Here is a 24,147-nt window from a genome sequence, read left to right on the forward strand (position 1 = left end):
TTGGAGGCTGTAGAAGCTCTACACAGTGCTGAAACAAACCCGAATTTTTCTCCCATTGACTTTAATGGGATTCGAATTCGACCACCCGAATTTTTTTGCTATATTCGGCCGAATAGCTGTCGAATCGAATAGTGAGCTATTCGACCAACACTAGTTCTGGGAACATGAGGCCTCATTTTCACACAAGATTTGACCACCAAACCTTGAGTCCAGACCTTGACTCCACTCTTAATCTTTGCAACATGCTGGAGAAGACATTATGCAGCAGCCCAAATTAATCAATACTAGATCTTGGCAAAAAAGTTAATGCAACTCTTGATGGAAATAGGGGTTCTGACATTGCAAAGGCTTATTGAAAAGATGTGAAAGCATGCAATATTCAAAGCTAAAGCCAGGCCAGCAAAATATTAGTGTGATAGAGTGTGGATTCACTACTTTATAAATAGGCTTCTTGGGTGGGTGTTGTTCATCAATGAAACAAGCACATAAATTTCTTGTTCCATATTTTGACTTCTTGTCTTGCAACAACATTTAACCGGGAACTTGTTATTGCTTATTTGCAACCGGTATACCTTTTTTCTGATTATGCGACACAACTGTTACTAGATCTTCCTGAAATCTTTATTATTTAAACAAAAAATAAAAAGTCCAAGCTTTGTAATTCATTAAAAGCCAAAACAAAGTGTCCAGTCCAACAAATAAACTTTAAGTCAAGTTGCTGTCTGTTTTCTCCACTTAGTCTTTATATAGAAGTCCATATAAAAAATAAAAGCTATTAGGCACATCTAAAGGTAAAGGCTTTCCAAATGTCTAAACACACAGAGGGAGCAGTTTTACCTAAAGTAAAGTATTAAAGTTGCATTCAGTTCTTTTTAGTATCTATCCATACATACAGCATGTGGAGAGGTATTGCGTGGTCCTCCATGTGTCTTATTAATAGCTAGTGTTGGCTAAAAGTGGTTATGCAACTTTAGCACCCATGGGTAGTATGGTATACTATGTGCTAGGGTTAAGGCAAATTAATATCCACACAGATGATTAATCCTGAGAATCACATAGCCCAACCAAGAAGATGACACCACTTACTTGGAATGTAGAGGTGTCCTCTCCAACACCAAACCCCCATATCTGCCATTTGGATAGTAAAAGATCATCAGCTAAATAAATATGTAGTTTCTTTGTTTGTATTCCTTGCTCCTCTTGTTGGAAAATTTCCATACAACACACCTAATTGGCTTCTAAATCTTCAACTTCCAGTTTAAAGCTGCTGTATTAGAAGCTGATGTCAAACCATATTTAGGTATTTATGCTAGTTATATAAAAATGCATGTAATTATTAATAAAATCAATGTTGTTTTATCTGTCCAAAGATCATCCTCAATAAGAGATGGCAGACATTAAAAAAAGTAGCCACATGGACAGAAAGTATACGGAGATGTTTAAAATGTGAATACTGGAAGCAATAATTATCTTTCTTTCTTAGTAGCACAAGAAAGAGTTTCAACATTTGTCAGATGTTTATTACTTTATGAGGCTTTTCCTAATTTCCTGTCATGGTGACAAATGGTCACTTGGGCATGCATGGTATCCGCGGACGGTAAGGCCCTGAGCCGGCTCCACTCCAACTGGGACAAACAAGGCTACTTAGCAGGCACACCAACGAATATCCGAAACTTAGAGGGGTCTACAGAGGGGGTATCACAGCAGAGGAATCGAGGAGGAGAAGCACGGATGCCAATACGGGGTAGGATCCTGCCACCCCCGGGCAATAGTTAAAACGGCGGCAGCGTGTAGAGCAAATAAGATGGTGGACAAGTGGTCACATGGATAGAAAATTAAGCTAAATCTCCCAAATGGGAACATACGCAGCAAAAAAGCCTCATAAAAGTTTGTTTGGAGTTCTTCTTAAGATGAAGTTCCTCCTATAGCAATGAACATAGCCAATAACTCTAATTAAATCAGTGCAATTACAAGTGAGTTATATATGGCCGCTTGATTGTAATTGTGATGAGTCTTTGAACTGATTACCATTAGCAGAGCAAGGCACTGTTAATCTTCTCTCACATTTACGACAGCCGGGTAAACGCTGAATACTCTAAAGGTGTGTATATATATGTGTATATGTATTTGTGTAGAGAATATGGTATAATAATTCTTGTAGCCCTCATTTCATCTTCTTTGTGTGAGCATTCTCCCCATGCTTTTTGCTTTTCCCAGTCTGTTACAATTCACGCCAAGGGCCCATTCACATTCTGGAGTGTCGAACAGTTATGGGGTGCACTGGTTTCCAGGGCATCTAGAAATAAGCTAAATATATTGCCCTATTCTGGGTCCTCTGAGGCAAGTAAGTAGTTAACCGTTGCACTGAGAAGGGGGAATGGTCTCCTCCAAGAGTAAATGGTCTTTAATCCATTGAGCTCTGCTTTAAAGCTCTGTATTCTAGGAAATTGTAGGTTCAATAGTTAGCATGCTTGCCTTTTTTGGAATTCTAGATTTAAACTCCTCAGGTTCACTAACTACATCGAATGTGTGTGTTGGCCCTGGGTTTGCATGTTTCCTAACTGGTTGATGTACGAAATTATTTATGATCCACATCATTCTATGTACTTAGTAACACATTGCAGAATATGTTGGTAATACATATACCCAGTTGGAGAGTTCATTAGGCATGCCTAGTATCTGTAAACTGGTGGTCTGCAGCAGTACTTTAGTACACCGGAGGTGGCATTTTGGTGGTGCTTAATAAATTGCCTAATATGTGCTAAAAAAAACTTTTACTAAAACATTAAACTTTCAGCAGAAAAACTGTTGAAAATAATCTGGATGGATCCAGACTCCTTGTGCACCAAATTTCAAATTCTACCCTCTGTACTTGCACAAAACAGGGTTCATTCTGCTCTTTATACTACTTGGTCATTGAGTTTTGCATGGGTATTTGAGCTTTTTGCTGCCCTATTGTCCTTTAAAAAGTTTTTTTTTAAACAAAACAAAATGTCAAGGAAAGTTAGGAAATGTTGCAGAATGTTTGTTATTCCTAGAAAATACATTTGAGTCAATAGACAAGGCAAAAACAGTGGTTTGGGTTTAGGCATAATTAAGGGTGCAGTGGCCTTAAACAAGTTTCCAAATGTTTTGAGAAATTTATTTCAACTATACAAAAAAAAGTGCCAATCCAAACTCTAACATGTTGGGCCTCCCATGAGTAGACTTGGAGGCTGTCAGATGACTCAGCCAACATACTTTTATTTCCCTTGGTTTCCTTCTAATGCAACATTCCTACTTATCTCCCTATTTTATTAAAGCAACTTGTAGATGCTGCACTACATACATTCCATTCAGCATAAGGTTATGCTGTTAAATCCCCTAAGACTCTGAACTCCACAGGAAAAGTCTGGGAACCCCATCAAAAAATGAGTTCCCTTCAGCTCAACGTCGTCCATGCCTGAAAGATAAAATTATTAAGTAAAATGTTTATTAATAAAAGTAAATCAAACAACAAAACTGTTGTAGTTGCATATCATCATTCTTACTGATTTTTTTTGCCTGCATCTCTTTGTTTTAATCTCCAATTATTCACACAAGGAGACCAGACGGCAAATGGCAAGCAGTACCTCCCATTTGTCGGGCTGGGGGCCTTGTATTCCACCAATACATTTGTCTTGTAATGCATGTTCATCTAATTCTCCAAACAGAGCTATGTGTGTGGTAAATAATTTCTCTCATTTATTATTCATATTGCTCATCAAATTATAATAATTGCAAAGCTTCATGTTTTATTCAACTATTCAGTACTCCAAAGTAGTCAGAGATGCAGTCAATATTTAGTCAATACAACTCGGGTGCTGAGGAAAATGATTGAATCCAGGGGATCTGCATGAGAAATGTTGTTATTGCCATCAATGAGTATTTGTCAGAAGCAGGAATGGCACTGCACAGTCATTTTATAGAGATAACCTCTCAATGTAGAAATGATCTGTCATGTACAATGTCTCATTTGATTTACCAAATTTCTAGATTAATGAATCTCTAAAATTAATGTATTTTAGTTTATATGCATCATATCACGTAGGGTATAAACTAAAGCAGCTGTAAAGTAAACCACCAAAAGTCACATTTATTCCCTAAGTATTAGGAATATATGTGAGCATGCATAGCCACCTTTCGTATTCCAACCATTTTTATCCAATTAGCGTACAGGCAGCATAAACATTAGAACATTGAGAAAGGGTGGCGCTAAGTGTGAACTCTACCCACTAACAGCAGTCTCTGCCGTCAAAACAGCAGGAGACCGCATTGCTAGCTGGCATCATGACCTGAATGACATGTGTTAGGAATGCCACCCATAAAGTTGTGGAGAAGTAGTGTGGTGACATTAGGCAAAAGGATGGAGAACCAGAGCATGGGTCAGTGAGATTAGTAGCAGTGTGTGGCCTCTGGTCAGCTATCGCCAAGGAGACCGCATTGGTAACTGTCATAGAGAGCTGGGTGTAGTGCATCATCAATGCCACTCAGAAGTGTGTAATACAATTTTAGCAAATGGAGTACTAACAGGCGACAGCAGCAGGAGGAGGCGGTCGGCCCTGAGATGGAGCGGGGACTGCACTGGTAACTGGCATCTAGAGCTGGGTGTAGTGCATCGTCAATGCCACCCAGAAGTGTGTAATAAAAGTTTAGTGAATTGAGTACTGACAGGCGTCAGCAGCAGCAGGAGGAGGCGGTGGGCCCTGAGATGGAGTGTGGACCGCATTGGTAACTGGCATCTAGAGCTGGGTGTAGTGCACCGTCAATGCCACCCAGAAGTGTGTATTACAATTTTAATGAATGGAGTACTTACAAGCAGCAGCAGCAGGAGGAGGCGGTAGGCCCTGAGAAGGAGCGGGGACCACATTGTTAACTGGCATCTAGAGCTGGGTGTAGTGCACCGTCAATGCCACCCAGAAGTGTGTATTACAATTTTAATGAATGGAGTACTGACAAGCAGCAGCAGCAGGAGGAGGCGGTAGGCCCTGAGAAGGAGCGGGGACCACATTGTTAACTGGCATCTAGAGCTGGGTGTAGTGCATCGTCAATGCCACCAAGAAGTGTGTAATACAATTTTAGTCAATGGAGTACTGACAGGCGGCACCAACAGAAGGAGGAGCTGCCAGTAGGCCCTGGGAAGGAGCAGGGACCGCAGTGGTAACTGGCATTCAGAGCTGGGTGTAGTCCATCGTCAACGCCACCCAGAAGTGTGTAAAACAGATATCTGAAATTTGTGATTAAACGTAGAAGGGCCAGACCAAGATCTTTTGTGCGCCAGCACTGTTGCTGTGGTCTGTGGTGCCGGAAGCGATAGGAAGGTACACAATATTGCTAGTTTGCATCATGAAGTGGATGACATGAATGCCAACCCTGAATCTTACAATACTTAGCTGAAAAATTAAAAAAAGGTGAGGCGATTTACATTTTCTGCCGACAGTCATGATCGGTTGTCTGTGACCATTCCACCAGTCCCACTGAAAGTTCGTTCGAACACTGGATCAGGGGAAGAAAGAAGCTTGATGGCATACTGTGCCATTTGTGGGCAGATTTCAAGCCTGTTGACCCAAAAAGTGTTTGTCTGTTCGTGTTCCCTGTGTGGAATGTGGTGCACGGAACTCCTCAAACAGCCGGTCGCATAGTCTGCTCAGGTGGGTCACCTTTTCTTTCTATTGCGCCGTGTTCCGTAGAAACTGTGACATTTTGTCTTTGTAGCGGTGATCCAGAATGATGGCCAGGCAGTAATCCTCCCCATTTTTGATGCTGCAAATGTGGGGGTCCCCCCGTCGGCATCCCAACATGTGGAAGCACATAAGAAAGAGGGGTTCCCTGGGTTCATCCTCCTCCTGTCCCTCAGTAGGCACCAAAAGATCTTTCTCCCCATCACCCACCTCCTCTTCAAGCTGCAGCAGTTCCTGTTGTTCCATCGCACACACAATTGGACAGGTCCTGCCCAGCAGCCCCAACATGGTCTCCCTCATCATCATCATAATCATCTTCCTCCTCCTTTTGGAACTCCTGATGCTGGCCAATCTCCCTTCTTCCTCCTCCTGATGCTGGCTCTGCAGTATGGAGTGTAATGTCACTTTGGTATGACTTTGTTCCAGCATCACTGCTCCGGACTCACAACGTTTGTGGCCTGCTCAAAGGTGGCCAGTACCTTGAACAGCGTCTCCATCTGCAGCCACTGGTCACTGGTAAAGTAGCTCAGTTGTGCATGCACCACCCTGACCAAGTAATGGAGGATGGCTAGCAATTGCCCACAAGACACTGGGTGGAGATCCATCTAGTCAGTGTCACAAATCAGTCTATGCGGTGGCAGCCTCTGTGGGCGCTTGATCTTGCTAAGCACCGCGGTGGAAGTAGGGGATCAGCGGACATGGCTGCAGATCCGAGCGAGCCTGTCTTAGTAAGTCCTCCAATTCTGGGTACATGCGGAGGTACTTCTGCACCACCAGGTTCAGTAAAGGGCACATGTGTTATGCGGCCTGTGTGCAAAGCAGGGCACATGTGTTATGCGGCCCATGCGCAGCACGGCCACAAGGGTGGCCCCTCTGTTGCACACTGCGTTGCCTGTTGTGAGCCAGAAAGCCTCAACCTCTCTGTGCCGCAGTGGCATGCCCACTTAACCACAGTGTCTACCACTGCTGGCCTTTCAGGAGGAGTGTGGAAAAGAGAGGGGTTGACGGTAGAAGGAATGCAGAAGGAGGAGAGGGGGAACCGGGGTGGGCCATGCTTTCTCACCACACCCCTTGGGGGGGGTACCAGGTGTAATGCCTCTTGCAGACTACGGCCCACTGAGCTATGCAAGGCCACCCAGTGAGCAGTGAAGGACAGGTAGTGTCCCACTCTGTGCCTGGTTGTCCAGCTGTCCATGGTGACTTGGATTTGGCTAGGCACTGAGAATGCCAACACCCGGTAGATGTTATCCTTTTCATGTCCATATAAAATGCCTGCTTGGTATATTCCACTGCCACTCGGCACAGGCCATCAGGTCACGGAAGGGAGTCCACAAGGCTGTACGGCAGTAGCTGCAAGGCCAATAGTTTGGCTAGACGTGAATTGAGTTCAATGACTATTTTGTTGGTTGAGCCCATAGCCTGATGCCTTGCGCAGAACTCTGGTAGAGTGGACTGAAGAGATTGGGAGCTAGAGGAGCTGAAGGGGTCACTGGAGTAGCCATCTTGCGTTGACAAACGTCATCCGAAGCTACGAAACCTGTGGCCAGAAGTTGATAATTCCTCAGCACTAAAAGTCTGGCTGGCACCAACCTACTGAGACATAGTAGCAATGACAGTTGGAGGTGGAGAAGGAGTCAATGGAGGTAGAAGAGATGAAGACGTCGTTGCACCTCCTTCAAGAGAACGAAAGTACTGCTTTCACTTTGGTTTGTGCTTTTTGCTCATGTGGGAAAGCAGAGATGTTGTACCCAAATGTGTTCCGGCCTGTCCTCTGCGGATCCGCTTGTGGCACAGGATGCAGATTGCTGCACATCCACAAGGACCACATTGGAGAGGTGCGTTCAACCACTCTGCTGCTCTTTTTCTTTGCCTGCCTGCGTCTGCTCCAGCTCCACCTCCCCCAGGGTCACATTGTCTCTGACTGTTCCCCTGCTTGTGTCCACTCCTCTGCTGCCTTTTCTCCACATCTGTTTCGGAACTGCTGCTAGCCCTTACACGCACCGGTGACATCACGGTCATCATCATCCTCATTTTCATTTAAGCCAACCCCTGCAAATGCAGCCACTGATCCAGAACTCTCGCCCAGCAAGTCCTAACCACACTCTCCAGGGGTCTCAAAGTCTGCCTCCTGCTCTAAACTTCGCACTGACAGATGCTCAGGCTGTTCGTCAAACAACATGGAGGAGTCATCGGACACAGACACATTAGCCATGCTAACTCCTGTGTTTGCTCCTGTCACAGCTGTGCTGGTTCCTGCTGCAGATGGCGTATACGTGGCTGTATGATTGTATTTGGCCCTCTCAATATATCTACCAGCGTACTGGTGCTCTGCACACATCTCAGACATGTTTGACCACTTGTGCTGCTGCCTCCAACAGTTTGCTGCTGCTGCTGTCCTACAGTGGCGGACTCCCAGGGAGTATGCCCACTGCCAGATGTGGCAGGTCGCCCAACGCCACGCCTTCACCTGGGTCTACTGCTCATATTTTATATATTCGGGCAAAAATGCACCTGTACCAAACGGTTTCTTTGGTAAATAGGAACAGGAAACAAACACTGAAATATCTGTATTTATTTTACAGTAGGACAAAAATTTAACTGTACCAAAGGGTCTTCTTTGGTAAATAGGAACAGGTATCAAACCCTGAAATATCAGTATTTATTTTACGGTAGGAACAGAAATTTAACTATACCAAACGGTCTTCTTTGGTTAATAGGAACAGGTATCAAACACTAAAATATCTGTATTTATTTTACAGTAGGACAGAAATTTGACTGTACCAAACGGTCTTCTTTGGTAAATAGGAACAGGTATCAAACACTGAAATATCTGTATTTCTTTTACAGTAGGACAGAGAACTGCACTAAACGGTCTTCTTAGGTAAATAGGAACTGCAATTGATTTTATTTAGCTTTAGTGAATGTACAGTGTGAAAAAAAGGTTACTAACAGTGTCTTCACTAATACACAATATAGATTAAACTAAATGTGCTGATTGCTGAATATTTATCAAAACTTACTAGCTATGTGTAGCACTACAAGTAGCAGCAACCACAATTGTACCTTTAGTGCATGTGCAGTCAGTGAACAGTACCTAAGAGTGTAATACACACAATATAACTTACACTAAATGTGCTGACTGCTGACAATTTATCAAAACTGACTAGCTAGTAGCTCATGTAAAAGTAAAGATGTACGCCTAACCTATTCTAAATACACAATACCCTATACTAAACAGTAGTACAGGATATATGCCCTATAAAACACAGAACTATTCAGCTAACATTGAACTAAGCAGGCTCCTACACTGTCCCTGTCACACTACAAGTCTCTCGCTGCGTCTATCCTATATATAGAACTCAAGATGGAGTGACTAACCCCTCCCTCCTTCCCTGTATATATATGCCTGTGCTCAGATCTATCCTGATTGGCTGCTGGGCCTTGCTGTGCATCCTGGGAGCAAATGATTTGCTAACAGCCGCGATTCCCGACGAAATTTCTCGGCATTACCGCCCCCAGCGTTTTCCCTCGTTCGTTCGGCGAACTAACACAACTTTATAGCAAATCACAAGGCCGTTCTCGCTTTCATATGCGATAAGCAAGAAAGGCCCGTTTCGCTGCACGATCAAAATTACAAATCTCACTCGCTCATTCCTAGTAGGTTAGTAAGTAAATGGTTTATTTCATAATGTTTTCACTTGTTCATTTATTTGTTGCCTAATGATATTTGTACAAATATATGGTGTATATTTGTACATTTTTTCAAAACACCTGGGAGCCCCAAATTTCACCAGTACTTCCATTCTGCTTTTAAGGTGAATTAAATAAGTTAAATGATGTTCAGGTTTAGTTGTCTTGGACCTTTCAATTTATTTGTGACTATTATCTACATATAATGGGGTCAATGAACAGCTAATTATTTGTAATTGGAGTTTACTGATCTTTTCTTTCTTATGAGGGGTTGTTACCATGGATCAGCACAAGGTCATATTGTTTTCAAACACAAGATTGAAAACAATACATCTGGTAACAATTAGACCTTGATAATCCTTTTTATACATTGTGTAATGGCCTTAGTTTTCACATGACATATAAGCACAAAAGCAGTCTAAATATTATTCTAACATTACGAGTTAAGTTGTGTATACTGGATCATTTTTCTGCAGGCATTCGAGGCAACTGGCATGCTGTTAACATATTCCAAAGGTTTGATTTATTTTAAGAAATCATGTAGAAAACTATAAAGGTATGTGGCATACAGTATTGGGACTTTTTACAATGTAACCATATGGTCATTGGGAAGGGTAGTCTGGGACTCTGATGCAAGCATGCAAGAACAAAACCAAGAAGAGCACCTGTCAAATGACATATCAAAGTCTTGTGGATCAGTCTTCCTCCTTTTCCAGATGGCCCAGAGCTAAAAAAAAAAAAAAAAAAAAAAAAAAATAAGCGGAGGGCCTCATGACAGTGGGAGGAGGGGGAAAAGTCAGGAGAGAATTGGTTAAGTAAAATGATTGGTTAAGCTATATGGGGTGATGGGTGGAGTAAGTAATTAGGTTAAAGTACAGTGGTATATAAGGCAGAGGTGGGAGGGCAGAGGTCAGAAAACTTTAAGGAGCAGAGGTGAAAGCTGCCCGCCCACCCTCCCAGTAGTTAGATTTGGACAATGTTAATTTGTCATGGCAGCTGGGCAGTTTTTGGGGGTCCATGATAGTGGGGTTTTGGAACACTGGGTTGTAGTGAGGCCCGGTGGGTTTGGTGGGATACCTGCGTGTTGTCCCTGAGCCGGTGTGTTAACGGCTGGGGGCCTAATTGTAGTGTGCAGGAATATCCAGGTGACATTTAGGGATGTAGTGGTGCTGTCATGGACCATCAAAAACATGTTTTAAACAAACTTGAAGATTTGGAATGTATTTGTTATATTGTGTTTACTGTTGTTTATTTTATAAAGAAAAAGTTTATTAATGTTTTATATTTTGTTAATAAAAGGCTGCTATGGCCAGTTATATCCAAGACAGGTCTGTGTGCATTCTTAAAAGGGTTAATGGGTAACGGGACGATCTGGTTGGCTGGCCGGCAGAGGTAAGATGACTTTGCTATCCCCCTTTACACGTGTCATGCTTCTTACTTGTATATCTGCAAAGTGCTTTGTATTACCTGCTTTGAGCATTTTACCCACTAATTGAATCTCTTGCCAGTTACGCACAGTCCCAGGATTTATGCCCCACCAATCATCCATGTGTCCATTGAAAGACCCATATTGGTTCATAGAGCACTTTAATTTGCAGTGAGTATGGATCAACAGCTAAACCACAAAGTCAGTTCTCAAATACAGTAATTTGTAAAAAAAAACTTTTGTAATTTGTACAATAGATTCAATCTATAACTGTATTTTCAGTGGGTTTAGAAGCCTGTGAAGGGAGGGAAGTAGGTGAAGGGCCATCATGATGGGTGAGATGGTCAAGGAGAGGTCAGAATGGTAAACAAGGGGTGGGGGGTAGGGCACACAGGAAGGTGGGTGAGGTCAGAGGTTTCAAGGAAGACAAAGTCCACCCTACCTCCCAATTATTGGTGTTGCAAGTGTAATTTCTTGGGTTGGTTTACATGAGGGTTGGTGGTTTGAGATCCTCGAAGGCAGTGCATGATGAAGGTAATAGAGTTGTGGTGAGGGCCATCTCTTGTATGGGGCTCCAAAATGGTTAATTTTGCAGCATGTCAGTGATAATTGTTGTAGGGATAGAGTGCATAGTTAATATTGTACCTAAAATGGCGGAAAGACACTTGGAAGCCTGATAGATCAATGGTGAAGTAGGCACTCAAGGAACTGCAACCTAATTAGTTTTTGTTGGGGTTGGACTGTTGGAATGTAAAAGGTGAAGATAATATGATGTGACTATTGTATTAATAATTTTGTAATAAATAGCAATGAGGCCACTTGTGTGATACCTACATGTATCATTATTTGGGTGAATGTGTAAAGGTTAAAGGGACTTCTGTCTTCATTAGCTCTGACGTGCCACAGTCAAGTCTCTTTCCAAAAAAGCTGCTGCTCTTCAGAACCTCCTAATAGAACAATGTTCTCTAGTTTCCCAAAGGCAAGAGCTAGAAACCTTTTTATAAACAGCAACCTTTAGGTCAAGTCAAGGTAATTTACATATAATTGCCCACAGTTAGGCCATTTACTAGAAGCCATTTACACTCTTAATTTACCAAATTGGCTTTTCCAGCGCTTCTTATAAACATTAGATAGAATGATGTATTCTCTACACCATATTCTACATTCTGTCTACTGTATAACAATAAGTATTGTTCTTTTACATTCCAATGAAGCCTAAAACTAAAGGTTAGGGGCATGGTATTTGCTACAGTTAAGTTTTTGTTTTGATTACGAATGTGCTTGCTACACAAAAGTGGGTAGATTTCCCTTGGTACTGAGCAAAATGCTCAGTCTATGAGGTGTGAGGGATGGATTGATTGGAAAATCTATTAAGCGCATCTAAAAATTTTGAAAGCAATATTAACAGCATGTTACTTATGTGAGCAGTTTCCTTGAATCTCCGGTTACCTTGCTGAATATCGAAAAACAAGTTTGTCAAAAAATGTCACAATGGGGCAACAGGAGATCTTTTGTTATTGTTCCGTGTTGCCATAACATCTCATGGCATTGCAAACACATTATTCACATTGTCTGATCTGTGGAATTGAATTGCGTGTTACCTAGGCCATTTCATTTTACAAATGTAATAGCTGAGCAACATCAATCTTAATTGTATTGGCTTTTCAGTTTATCGTAGAAATGGTCATAGACATATGAGCAGCTTTTATCAACCCCTTTACTCTCAAATCTTTTCATCTATATTTTGTGGTAGTGTGATCAGTGAGTTGTAGATATAACAAATACATATATATATATATATATATATATGTAAGTTTTAATATAACATGCATACTACATATTGGAGCACTGAGGCTTATTTTCTACATATTTGTTTACTGAACCCTCGACCGTGATACCATTTTTCCCCTTATACTGTATGGGGGTGGTTAAGAACCATTCGGTGCGTGTGTTTGCACTCACCTTGGGGTGGTTTGCAGCACGATTCCTGGGCCTAACATGTAGCTTCTGGGTACCCTTGGCCAGTTGTTTTGGTATAACGTTTAAACCACAGTGAGTTGAAGTTGCATTATAGTTGTTGGTAGAGGGCTGGCGATGGCTCTGATCCCTTCAAATGCAATGAACTGCACAACAACTGCACTCACTTGCATGACAAAGTGTTCATCAAATGCTGTGTTTGACTCTAGGAACTGCTAATATAACAGCACATATAAGGAGTGGCTAACCATGAGTTTGTAGACAGGAGCCAGAAGAAGAAGTTGGAGGTGCCTTCTGGTTCCTCAGCGCCAAGATGAAGAAAGAATCCAGGGCTGTACATGACTGAATGGCAGCCAGTTGTGGAGGGATCGCGGGCTCTGCAGAAGTAAAGAGGTGTGTGTGTGTATGTATATATATATACTGTGTATGTGTATATATATATATATATATATATATATACATACTGACGCCTCCTAGATATGGATGTGGCTTCCCCGCTCTCTCATGTGCAGAATGAAGGCTTTAAGGGGGGAGGGGACAGTATGCATGACTTGCAGAAGAAATCTTTTGCTAAACACAGCTGAGGTTGTGGGTGATCTTAGGGGGGTGAGCTCTTTCTGCAGCCTCTTGTAACTCTTTAATGACCAAGACAAACTCTGCAGTTGTTTCTTTTTGCATATCAAAGCACAGCTTGCTCCAGGAGTTATTGAATGTCTAGACTCCATAAAGCTGTTTTTTTGCTTTGTTTGTGATTAACTCACCGTTAGGATTTTATATAGTAACCAACACCACGCTTTCTAATAATATGTTGAGATTTTTTCCCTGCACATACTTCATCTGCATTCAAGGGTTCCAGTATCATTTACATGCCATTTCTTGGCATAGGAAAATGGCAGAATTTGTCTGCACAACCAGAATTGGAATGTAGAGAGTCACATATCCAGGGGTGGACAATTTTAATTAATGGTTTAAGTTTAAAGAATTTGAAAATTACTTTAGAATTGCATTTGCACGTTAAAGAATATATAACATCTTAGTAATTGAGGTTACCTAAAATTATACATAGAAATAAGATTTTGGGTCCATTTGTCAATATTACGGATGAGCGAACACCTGGAAGTTCGGGTTCGCCGGGTTCGGCCGAACTTCGGCTCAAAGTTCGGGTTAGGGTTTGGGTACCCAAAATCGTGAAGTTCAGTACGGACCCAAACTTTACAGTTCGGGTTCGCTCAACACTATTCAATATCATTGCACTTCTGAGCTCACAGCAAAATTTCCCCCAATTATTTTATTTGCATTATTTGGCTGAAATTAATGTTTTATTAACCTCTGTATAGTGTGTATTGGTAGTACCAGGCCAGTAAGACTGTGCTTTATAGCTAAGTGCCAATATAAAGTGTGGGAAGGAAATAGCCAGAAAGTGTTTGAACTTTGTCCAATCAGAATGGCTTTTGGGAAAACAAGGGGCACTGAAACCTGCTAATTCCTTAAAGTTTTAAACTGTGGAGAAAAACATTTATTATATTTCATCATTTTTTTACGACATGCCTGATATAGCAGAAAATTGCAATACCATTACAAAAAATACACTTTTTATATGTAAATGTTTTTTTTGTGTGACTTTTTGTCAGACTATTACAATGTTCTGTGTATTGCTAAATATCTTCAGAGTAAATGCATCACTGAAATAGGTTTGCTGTATTTTACAACAGCCTGAAATCTTGCGCACAACATCTCCCCCTACTGCACACAGCTTGTATAAAATTACCAAACAATTTAAAGCAAACCAAGCACACAGACTAATAATGTAACTTTTTATTTTCTAGATTGATTTAGAATATTCAAACCAAGGAAAATGTCAGAATAAATCTATGAACTGTTGGAAATTGTTAACTCTTAAAAATACTCAATAAAAAAGTTTACTGTCTGTAGACCTTTCATATAAGTATACTAAAGCATAAAACTTTCAAAAAATCTATATGTATGGTATTGGTGATAGGATTTTTTTGCAAGTGCTATTTGCTGACCATTAGCCGGTAAGGTGGGACTTGAAGATCAAATCCTGGAGGGAATCTTCCAGGTCCATGTGTTTCAATCACAGTAATTGATTCCCACCATGGAAAGTTAGAGTTCCATTTTATAAACAGAGCCCCAAAAGTTAATTGCAGGCAATTGTGTCATGTAATTTGAATGTATGCAATTACTGCAAATGAATTGAAAAAAAAAAAGGAATCTTTGGTAAACGTTCCATCACCATGTTAATAAATCTAAGCTTGAAATATGCTATGCACGAAGTATTTAGAATGAAAGGTTTGGGTTGTAAAATGAAACATTTAGAATTCTTTGATAGTTAATTCAGGTGAATCTGACTTTTTAAGGCTATTTTAATGCAGATGAGCAAAATAGAGATTTAAAATGTTGAAAGTTGTTCAGCCATAAATCGATAGTGTGAATAATTCAGACCCAGAAGCCTTTTTTCATTCTTGCACGTAATGTTAATAATACCGGCCATCCATTGCAGGTGGTCAGCACAATTCTAGTACAGATGAGAATGCATCTGTTGTGGGACTCTGTTATTGTTTGCTTACTTCTGCTGTCTGGTTTGTTGCTGATTTCACATCTTTTCTTTATTATATCACACAACTACCAAAATAGTTTTCCAGCTTATTACGGTAAGTCTTTAAAGAAAACTGGACTGTGTTGTAGTAACAAGTCTATTTTATCACACCAACCCAAGTACTGTAGATCAGTGCATTAAAGTGGCATTTATTCGAAAACCACTTCGAAAACCACTTTTAAACCAATGCACTTCCAAATACCAAATAGCACTTTGCTACTGGGAAGATGCTATTTTAGGTTTGATTGGGTGCATGGGCAGCCTGTCTCAATAATAAGTTTTTATGTATTTATCAGACCAGATGGGTCTAAAATGGACTGGGCAGTGATGCATGGTACCACAAGACTGACCCAAACGAGTCTTTTTGGTAATAGAATGACTTGGGTTAGAAAATTCAAGTTCAAAAACTAGCCAAGGTCATTGGTAGTTTACCTGGGGCTTGGACTATCTACATGTGGGTATAACTTTGTCCCAGAATTCATGATATAGTGAGATTGTGCAAAAAAGTTGGGCAATTTAGTGATGTCTATATTAGGTACAAGCGAGCGAGTTATGAAAACTCGATCTCGCGATGAATTCAGACGTTCTCGCTTACCGAAATTGGAAGCAAAAATGGCCGGTGTACATTTGCCGATTAGGCTCGAATTCCAAAAAAAAAAAAAAAAAAGATTGCAGGCTGTGCTGATCAATGAATGCATTCATTGATCAGCTCAGTGTGCGATCCCCGGCACTAGAGGTTAAATGGGGACAAGTCTTCCCATTCAAAACCTCTAGTGCTCTCTGATTGGCTGAGGAAAGCTTTCCCCAGCCAATCAGGGAGCACTGCACTAGAGGTTTTGAATGGGGAGACTTGTCCCCATTTAACCTCTAGTGCCGGAGATGGCAAGCAGGATTCCCAGGACTCCAAGAATGATTGCAGCCCTGAGAATCCACTGCGATCCCAGGGCACTAGAGGTTAATTAATGAACTGCAGTTCAGTTCCCACGGTCACCGGGCTGTACTTATCAGCCCATGGGAACTGAACTGCAGATGAACTCTCAATGAAGAAACTCCATTGAGCGTTCATCTGCAGTTCCACTGCGATCCCCAGCACTAGAGGTTAATTAACCTCTAGTGCCGGGGATCTTGTCAATGAATGTGGCTGTGGCATTCTCGCTCATCCCTAGTCTATATATACCCTAAACTGCTCTTTAAACAATAATATAAATACCCTTATTACTATCGTACTACCTTTCTCAGCCCATGTGACCCAAAAAAAGAAAAATGCAAACTTACAAGGTCTGTACCCTGCAATATTTTTTCTAGCTCTGGAGATATCGGCAATGAAAAGGCATGGGAAAGGTGAAGCTCCATAGTGTGCGTCATTTTCTCTACTCTGGTAGTTCTAACATTCCTTTCATTTCACTAGAGGAGCCCCCAGAAGAAAATATTTAAAAAAAAAATCCTGTAAGGAGTAGGCACTTCATTTTCTCTACTCCACTGCAACATCATGGAATATGATCACCACCAAAACCCGGTGGCAGTCAAAATTGAACCAGAGCAGCCTAGCAGGTATAGGGAGTAGGCAAATGTTTTGTGTTTTGTGCCAAAGACTGGAATTGATAACTCTAAGGCTGCTCCTAAACCAAAAAGTGCGTAATTTGTTATCAGGGTGCTAAATGCACAGTTCTAAAACAAATGTTGCCCAATAAATTGTAGTTGTGGTGGAGGATAACTTTTTATAAAAGCTTAAAAGTTGTTGAGTGATTGATGGGGTCTGGCTAGCACCTTGTCTATTTGGGCCTCCTAATGTAAGAGCCCTTCGCTTTGTAAAATAAAAACTGCTCTTCAATTGATGAAAAAGGTGCATACTAAAAATAGAAATCTCTTTAATAGCCAGACAACCTCACTTCCTTTTTTCAAATTTTCGGATGTACCATGTAAATATGGCAGGTACTATATACTTGGTAGTTAAAAAAAGACAAACATTACATTGATTTTTATTTTCTGTTTTCTACAGGCTTTGATTAAGAGAGCATCTGTTATTCTAGTCCATGACTGTCCCCTCGTCTTCAAGTACCTATTGAGTAAATAATATAGCAAGGATTCCATATGTCTCATTTATTTGATCATTTGTAGGTTGGATTCTTACATGGAAAGTTGTGTTTTAAAATGACAATTCTTTTTTTTACACAATAAAGCTGTAGGTTAACCACACTTTTTAGGCACTGTTCTAGTATTTTTACAACACATGTAAACTGCCCTTGTAATCCTATTGATCGTACTTGAATTGCACAGATGATGGCCTTGTCATACTAATCCGAAATGGCTGCATTTAAAATAGCAATGTTTAAAATCAGTCACTTACATGGTAATTCTATCTGGGAAGAAGTTCCACTTAGTTTTGGTTTTATGTAAACTTCTGTACCCATCCTTTACCAAAGCCTTTTTTACATTGGGGGGCTTGGAATTACTTTCAGATAATGTAGGGAACTGCTGCTATAATTACAATAACCATACCCCCCGTACATTGGCTTGATGGTCAATGGAACAATTTGTTTTACACTGCTGGACACTGGGAAGAATGTCCCCTTTACAGATAGCCCAAAAAATCATTGACATCACTTAAACTGACCTGAGAGTTTCACATTGCTCGGAGAACCTCTAGCAACCTCTGAAGGAGCCCTGGTTGGGAAACACTGCTCTTATCCCTAGTCATAAGTTGATATAACTTAAGACTAGATATTAGCAGGTTTCAGTGCCCCTTGTTTTCCCAAAAGCCATTCTGATTGGACAAAGTTCAAACACTTTCTGGCTATTTCCTTCCCACACTTTATATTGGCACATAGCTATAAAGCACAGTCTTACCTACCCTAGTGTAACCAGAAAAAGAAAGAAGAGACCAGTCTGGCATATTGCATTACCATACCTTTAGTTGAGGGTACTTTTTTCAATCTCAAGGGTCAGTTGCAGTGTGAGATGAAGGTGTAAGGGGGTAGGGGGAGCCCGGTGATTGGGGGGGAACGCTGGCGAGTTATACTCATATTTAATTTTTTTAAAAGTACTTGCATTAAAAGATAATATTGACCAAGCTGATTTTGATCTTTTTTCTCTTTATGAGCTGCAACAGTAGATTAATTTTCTGCATCCAACACTTTGACCCGACCCGTGAAATAGGTTTACAGTTGCTGTTTGTTTCAATTATTTAGTATATTAACTATTTTTTAAAAACCAATGTATCTGAGTTTTTGACTCGCCCCAATCAATATGCCTGCTCTATGCAATAAAATATATTGATAATATAGCAAAAACGTCATCCAATGCAAAGCAAGTTAAAGTACTATAAATACAAGTTTATAAATTATGTTGGTGTTACTGTAACCTCGGCCTCAATGTTTATGATTGCATAGGGAATAGATTTTATGGTGATCTATGCTTCTATTTTATTTATAGCATGCTGAATGCCATTAGGCACAGTATACATTTTAAAAGATTTCAACACCCTGTCATCAGTCTGTGCAATACATCCACTTATGTGTGCTGCTAATATGGAAAACAATGGGCAACATGATGTGAAAAGTGGTAATATGTTACCAGTGTTGATGTGACTTCACACTTGCTATTTTATGGTTTTTCGTGCATGGGCTTTTTGAAATTCCAATTTTTTTATTTCCTAGTGCAATTAAATACCTGTAAAAATAGTAATAAAGACCAACATTGCAGCGTCTTGCCCATGCATTCTGCTATATGCATTCCAGTCTTGTAAAATGATACATGGGTGGGCCTGTCGGCTCCAACCACATAATGACAGTTAAGAGAAAACTTGTTGAAAAAAGAGGTGAACCAATCACATGAAATTACTTTTCTAAAATTGCCTCTAAAAAATGTGATTGTTGGAGTCTCCATCTTGTAGGAGAATTGAACATTAGAGATGATTCATAAACTATTGTACGTGTTTACAGGTAGTGAAAATGATTGCCAAGGTAAAAACCAACCCTAAATCAAACTTGCCAAACACTTTAATGGTCATGAGTTGGCATAGAGTTAATACCGTGTCTACCAAATACCAAACAATGAAACCCGTTATTAGAAGCTGAACTCTTAGACAAATTCTGGTGTACACAATGAGAAGCTTGCCAATTGGCTGGGGGATTTTAATGGTGGTACCTCCCTTATCAAACATTAACCATTTAGGATGCTCCCCACTTTCGTCCATCAAGCATGTAGAGAACCGCACTTTGAGATTTCACCCAATTATAGTACAAACATCTTCTTTAGAAAGCAACTTGAACATTTAAACATTTGGATAGCCAAAGTCATTTAACATTAACTTACAAAATTATGTTTTTTTTTTTTTTTTTTTTTTTATGAAAGCAAGTTTTAGTTTTAAAGGAAAAAAAACTTCCTATATGGAAATAAGCTGAACTAGGCATCTAGCTAGAAAAATCTTGCCTGTAGGTGCTTTTATTCTACCCCACTACCGTTGAGGAGTGACATTGAATGAATGGATTTATTTTAATCTACATGTTATGTACATGACTGCTATTATATTAGGGTAATGTTTTCCCATTTGCTTAGCTATGTTCTTGCCTTTGGCCACAGAATAAAGTCATACCTGCTATTCCGCCTGCCTGTATGTAAATGCGTTTAAAGCAGAACTGAAGTTGTTGGTGGGTGGTGAGATTTTGCCATAATCAGTAGGTTTGTACAGTATACTTGCCAATTATGGCCCAAATTTGCCAGTTTGCAGGTGCCTAAAATGACAGGTCAAGGATCTGTTCACTGCCACATCCCAAGAAGCTGCCATCTTTGCTGCCAACTTCATGGCTGATTTTGGATCCAAAATAATCCTCTTGGACCATTGGATGGCCATTGATGATGAAACAACTGCCCATGTGCAGGATCATTGTCACTAGCGGCTGGCTCTGTATGCATTAGTGTCTCATATAGAGCCTAGCTCCACACTGCATGACACTAGCATATCATGGGCCTCATTAATTAAAGCTACCAAAGCTTGGAGAAGATATACTTTGGTGATCCAGCAAACATGGAATGGATTTCTTAATCTTGGACCAGGTTTGTTGGATCACCCAGGTTCCCTCACGATTGTCTATCTTCTATCTATTCTTAGAGAGCTTTGATAAATCAGGACCCTTGTAGTTAAGGGCTTCTGTTGGCATTTTTTGTCTTTTTTGTTTTAGCCCCTTTAGACTTTAGACACACATTGCAGCATTTTATGCAGCAGTTCATACATTCATAAAAGAAATTAAATTCTTCAACCAGAACAATCTGTGGGAGACAAGTATTAGTTGTTAAGAGGAATGGCAAACTATTTATTAATGGTTTACCAAAGAAGAATAACACTATTTCACCTAATGACAAGTTTAGTTGTTCTGCATTGCGTACTTTTATGATCATTTCTTTCACGGTAACTCTAATCCCTATGATTCCATAGTCAGCAATTTATTATATATGCATATAAAAATATACAATAAATATATGTGCCCTGTGTCTTTTGATACTTCCTTGACTATTAGGTATATCACTCAAAACCCTGTTAGATTATATTGAATACTAACGTTTTGGAAACTGGTAAGGAGCCTAATAGAAGATTTCAAAGACATTGGCAGTGTTTTTGCCCATTAACTTGATTTTAGTTTTTTTGGGTTTTTTTTGTGAGAGCAAAATATCACAAGGTCATGTCATACTTTGTTCTGCAATTTCAGTACAGCAATTTCCCCTGCAATACTTCTTTCTGACACTAAATCTCAGTCTAATTGTCTGCATCATTCAAACCACTTCTTCTGACCCCAGCTCTTCCTGAACCAGCCTAAGTCTTAATGTGGAATTAAATGAGAATAGCCCAGTGACAAGATATTTGTTAGTCTACTTTCTCCTTCTATCTGCATGCTTCTTGTCAGCACATGAACTTATTGGCTTCTTGTTCTACTTCACACTCTAGCTCTTCCGATTGTAAGATAATGGTTTAAATTTAGATTACACTGCTTGCTTTAACAAAATTAATTTTAATGTGATTAGAGTGCTGCTATATATGTCTTTTTAATCTACCTACAAGTTCAAGTTTAAACAATCAGATGAGATGGGGAGAATTATGAACTTCTGATTTTTAAGTGCGAGTGTGTGATCTCACATTTTAAGTTCTCGATATCCAGTTTTCATGAGAACATTTTAAAGTCTACAAATTAAGGTAATCTGTCTATTCATATTCAATAATGGCATATACTGTAACCAAAAGATGAGTGCAGTCTTGTATACAAAGCCCTGAATGTACAAGTAATATTCAGGCTGGCTTTCTATCCCATTTATGGAGATGGAGACCATTGAAAGAAGGCTTGTGAGGTCTATAATATGCAATTGCAGCTTTAACCTGTTTGGTTGGATTGGGCACTTGATCTGCTCCCTTTATCCCCCTACCCCCAATCTTTAATGGCCAGCCGTAGACAAGGTTTAGAATGCAACATAGAGATCCTACAAGGCCAGATAATGTACTTTAAACGTCTGATGACAGAGGAATGATGGGATTAGTAAGTTAAATAAAAATGGGGTCCACCCAGAAATATGTTACAGTAAAGGAAAATCCTAAACAAAACTTTGCTTTGAACCCCCCAAAGCTACATTCACATTGTAGAATATTGTTGTCCAAGACTATCCCATGTGTTTCCATGTTACTGGAAACTATCATAAAAGAATGTTTCCAGCAAGTGAAACTGATGTCAGTTAAATGATGTCAGTACGGGGCTTTAGGATGTCGGATCACTGTCCCTGGAAAAGATCTTTTATGATTGTTTGAACATTGTACATGGATCACAATTCTGTCCTTTGGAATAGGAGGGAGTGTGAGCAGCACCTCATTGCACTTTTCTTTACAGGAGTGAACAGTGGTCGTTCCCAATGAGTTCACCAACCCACCACGGTGGATAAAGATATCGAAGGACTGCTGTACACATGTCAGATTTTGGTTGTGCTTGTTTTGGGTATACCACTGGTTAACTAGTTATTGGCTTATGTGATATATAACATATGTATAGGCGGAAATCTTCTTTTTCTTTGTCGTTATTGGATATACAACATCAGATGCCCCCCTGCAAATGATGCAAATCACAAATCATCTATTACTTTTCCTTGCATGTGATTGGGTATTCTTTGCAAAGTGAATTTCGACCACATTGACTAAGCTAAGTGAATTATCCCTTGCCTAGTGATATAGTGAACAGCCTAAAGTCCTTTACTAAAACAATTCCACCATGTATAGATAGAACTCACGCAATCACGGTAAAGCAGTCCGGAAACCAGTGTCGCTGTCACAGTAGATCCAACTGATTTGCTGCGGTACAACTGAGATAAACCATCCGAATGTCCGGTAACGTGGAACTTGTATGCCATTTACCAAATCGAAGACCTGCAAAAAAAGAAAAGATTGTCATCTTGGTACAATTATCCCCTCCCATGTATTGCAAACTGAACACGACACTAATTATTTCTAAAAGATGCATTCGCAGATACCTGCCAACGTACAAGCAAGATTTCATTGAAGCAAGGAGTTAAGTAGCCCCTTGCTCACTCCCCCTATTTTTTCCCTGACTGCCACTTAAACTGCTACTAATAACAACCCCCTGAGGACATCAATAGAGTCACTGTGTTGAATAATCACAGACTATCAGGCAAGGAGCCTTGCAGCAGCAGGTCCATTGCCTGTGACATCACACTTGGAGCTTGCATCTAGCTTTGAGTTGCTTTCATTAGCCTAGTCTTGTTGGTCTGTCTGTGTTCTCCCTTAGATCTGCTATCTCTTGTTTTCTGCTCTGGAGCATCCTGCCTTGAGGAAGGGCTTTTCTTTTACAATACCAGGATCAGTGGGAGGAAAAAAAATAGCAAGCAAAGACTAAGGAGAGCTGCAGCATGAAATCTATCCCTGCTTGCTACTTGCTTTCTCTATTGCTGCCTGCAATGGTTTTCAGCACTAGGTGAGTAAAGAAAGCTTGTTCTGCATTGGAAATTGTGTGGGATACTGTGCTGCTTTCCATGTGCAATGCTGGTGGCTCAATTTCACAGCAGAGACAGTTTATGTGCATTTAATCTGACAGCCCTGGTTGACTCTGTCTTGATTTCCAGGAGCAGTAGACCACTCTGTGTGCACACATTTCATTCTGGGGGTCTGAATAGATTGCTGGAGAATAGGCTTTGTTGGGTTAAGTGAAACTTGATTGACTCTTTAGGTTATTTAAAACATAGGTCATGCATCTCTAAGTTATGTCCAGCTGTAGCACTATTGAATTCTTTCAAAGATTGGAGATTGGGTTGACTTTGAACAAAGTTGGAATTCTAGTTTGCTTTTCCAATATAACTTTGAGTTTGGTACTAGCTATCATTCTGTGATGGTTTTATTCTTTGGCAATATTATATGGGTATCCAACTCCTATTCTGTAAGTTAAAGAATGCATGCAACCAATTATTTCATTAAATCTGGCTTCACTGAACTGACATTTTATTGGTTTATGTCTAAATGTATTTTCCATGATTTTTTTATTCTGTCTGAATTGTGCTGTTCAATAAAGCAAGTCTTTTGTATGTAAAGGAATGAGCCCATTTCTGCTGTGCTGGGTCAAATCCCTTATTTGTCATATCCAATTTCTAAACCATTTTGCTTATAGTTTGTTGTCCCATCTATGCTAATATGGTTTTGCGATCCCACCTGGTTCCTAGACTACTACTATCATGCTTTAAACTTGATTGCTGTC

The 24,147-nt window shown here is 40.2% G+C and overlaps 1 protein-coding gene and 1 long non-coding RNA gene across 2 annotated transcripts in view; one reads left to right on the top strand and one right to left on the bottom strand.

Moving 5' to 3' along the window:
• Window positions 1-3,315: 3,315 nt before the first annotated feature.
• LOC140338293 (uncharacterized) lies at window positions 3,316-22,802 on the bottom strand. The gene is made up of 3 exons (XR_011922217.1): window positions 22,673-22,802; window positions 10,055-10,116; window positions 3,316-3,442 (listed from the first exon to the last, which is right to left on the bottom strand). It is a non-coding gene; the product is annotated as an uncharacterized lncRNA (long non-coding RNA).
• A 227-nt stretch (window positions 22,803-23,029) lies between these two features.
• Window positions 23,030-24,147, top strand: part of LUZP2 (leucine zipper protein 2) — a 338,727-nt gene continuing 337,609 nt past the window's right edge. The window contains exon 1 of the mRNA XM_072422800.1: window positions 23,030-23,373. Coding sequence (XP_072278901.1) covers window positions 23,309-23,373 — 65 coding nt within the window. The 5' untranslated portion in view covers window positions 23,030-23,308. The remainder of the gene's footprint in view (window positions 23,374-24,147) is intronic.

The sequence above is a fragment of the Pyxicephalus adspersus genome, chromosome 9, assembly GCF_032062135.1.
Source record: "Pyxicephalus adspersus chromosome 9, UCB_Pads_2.0, whole genome shotgun sequence".
NCBI lineage: Eukaryota > Metazoa > Chordata > Amphibia > Anura > Pyxicephalidae > Pyxicephalus > Pyxicephalus adspersus.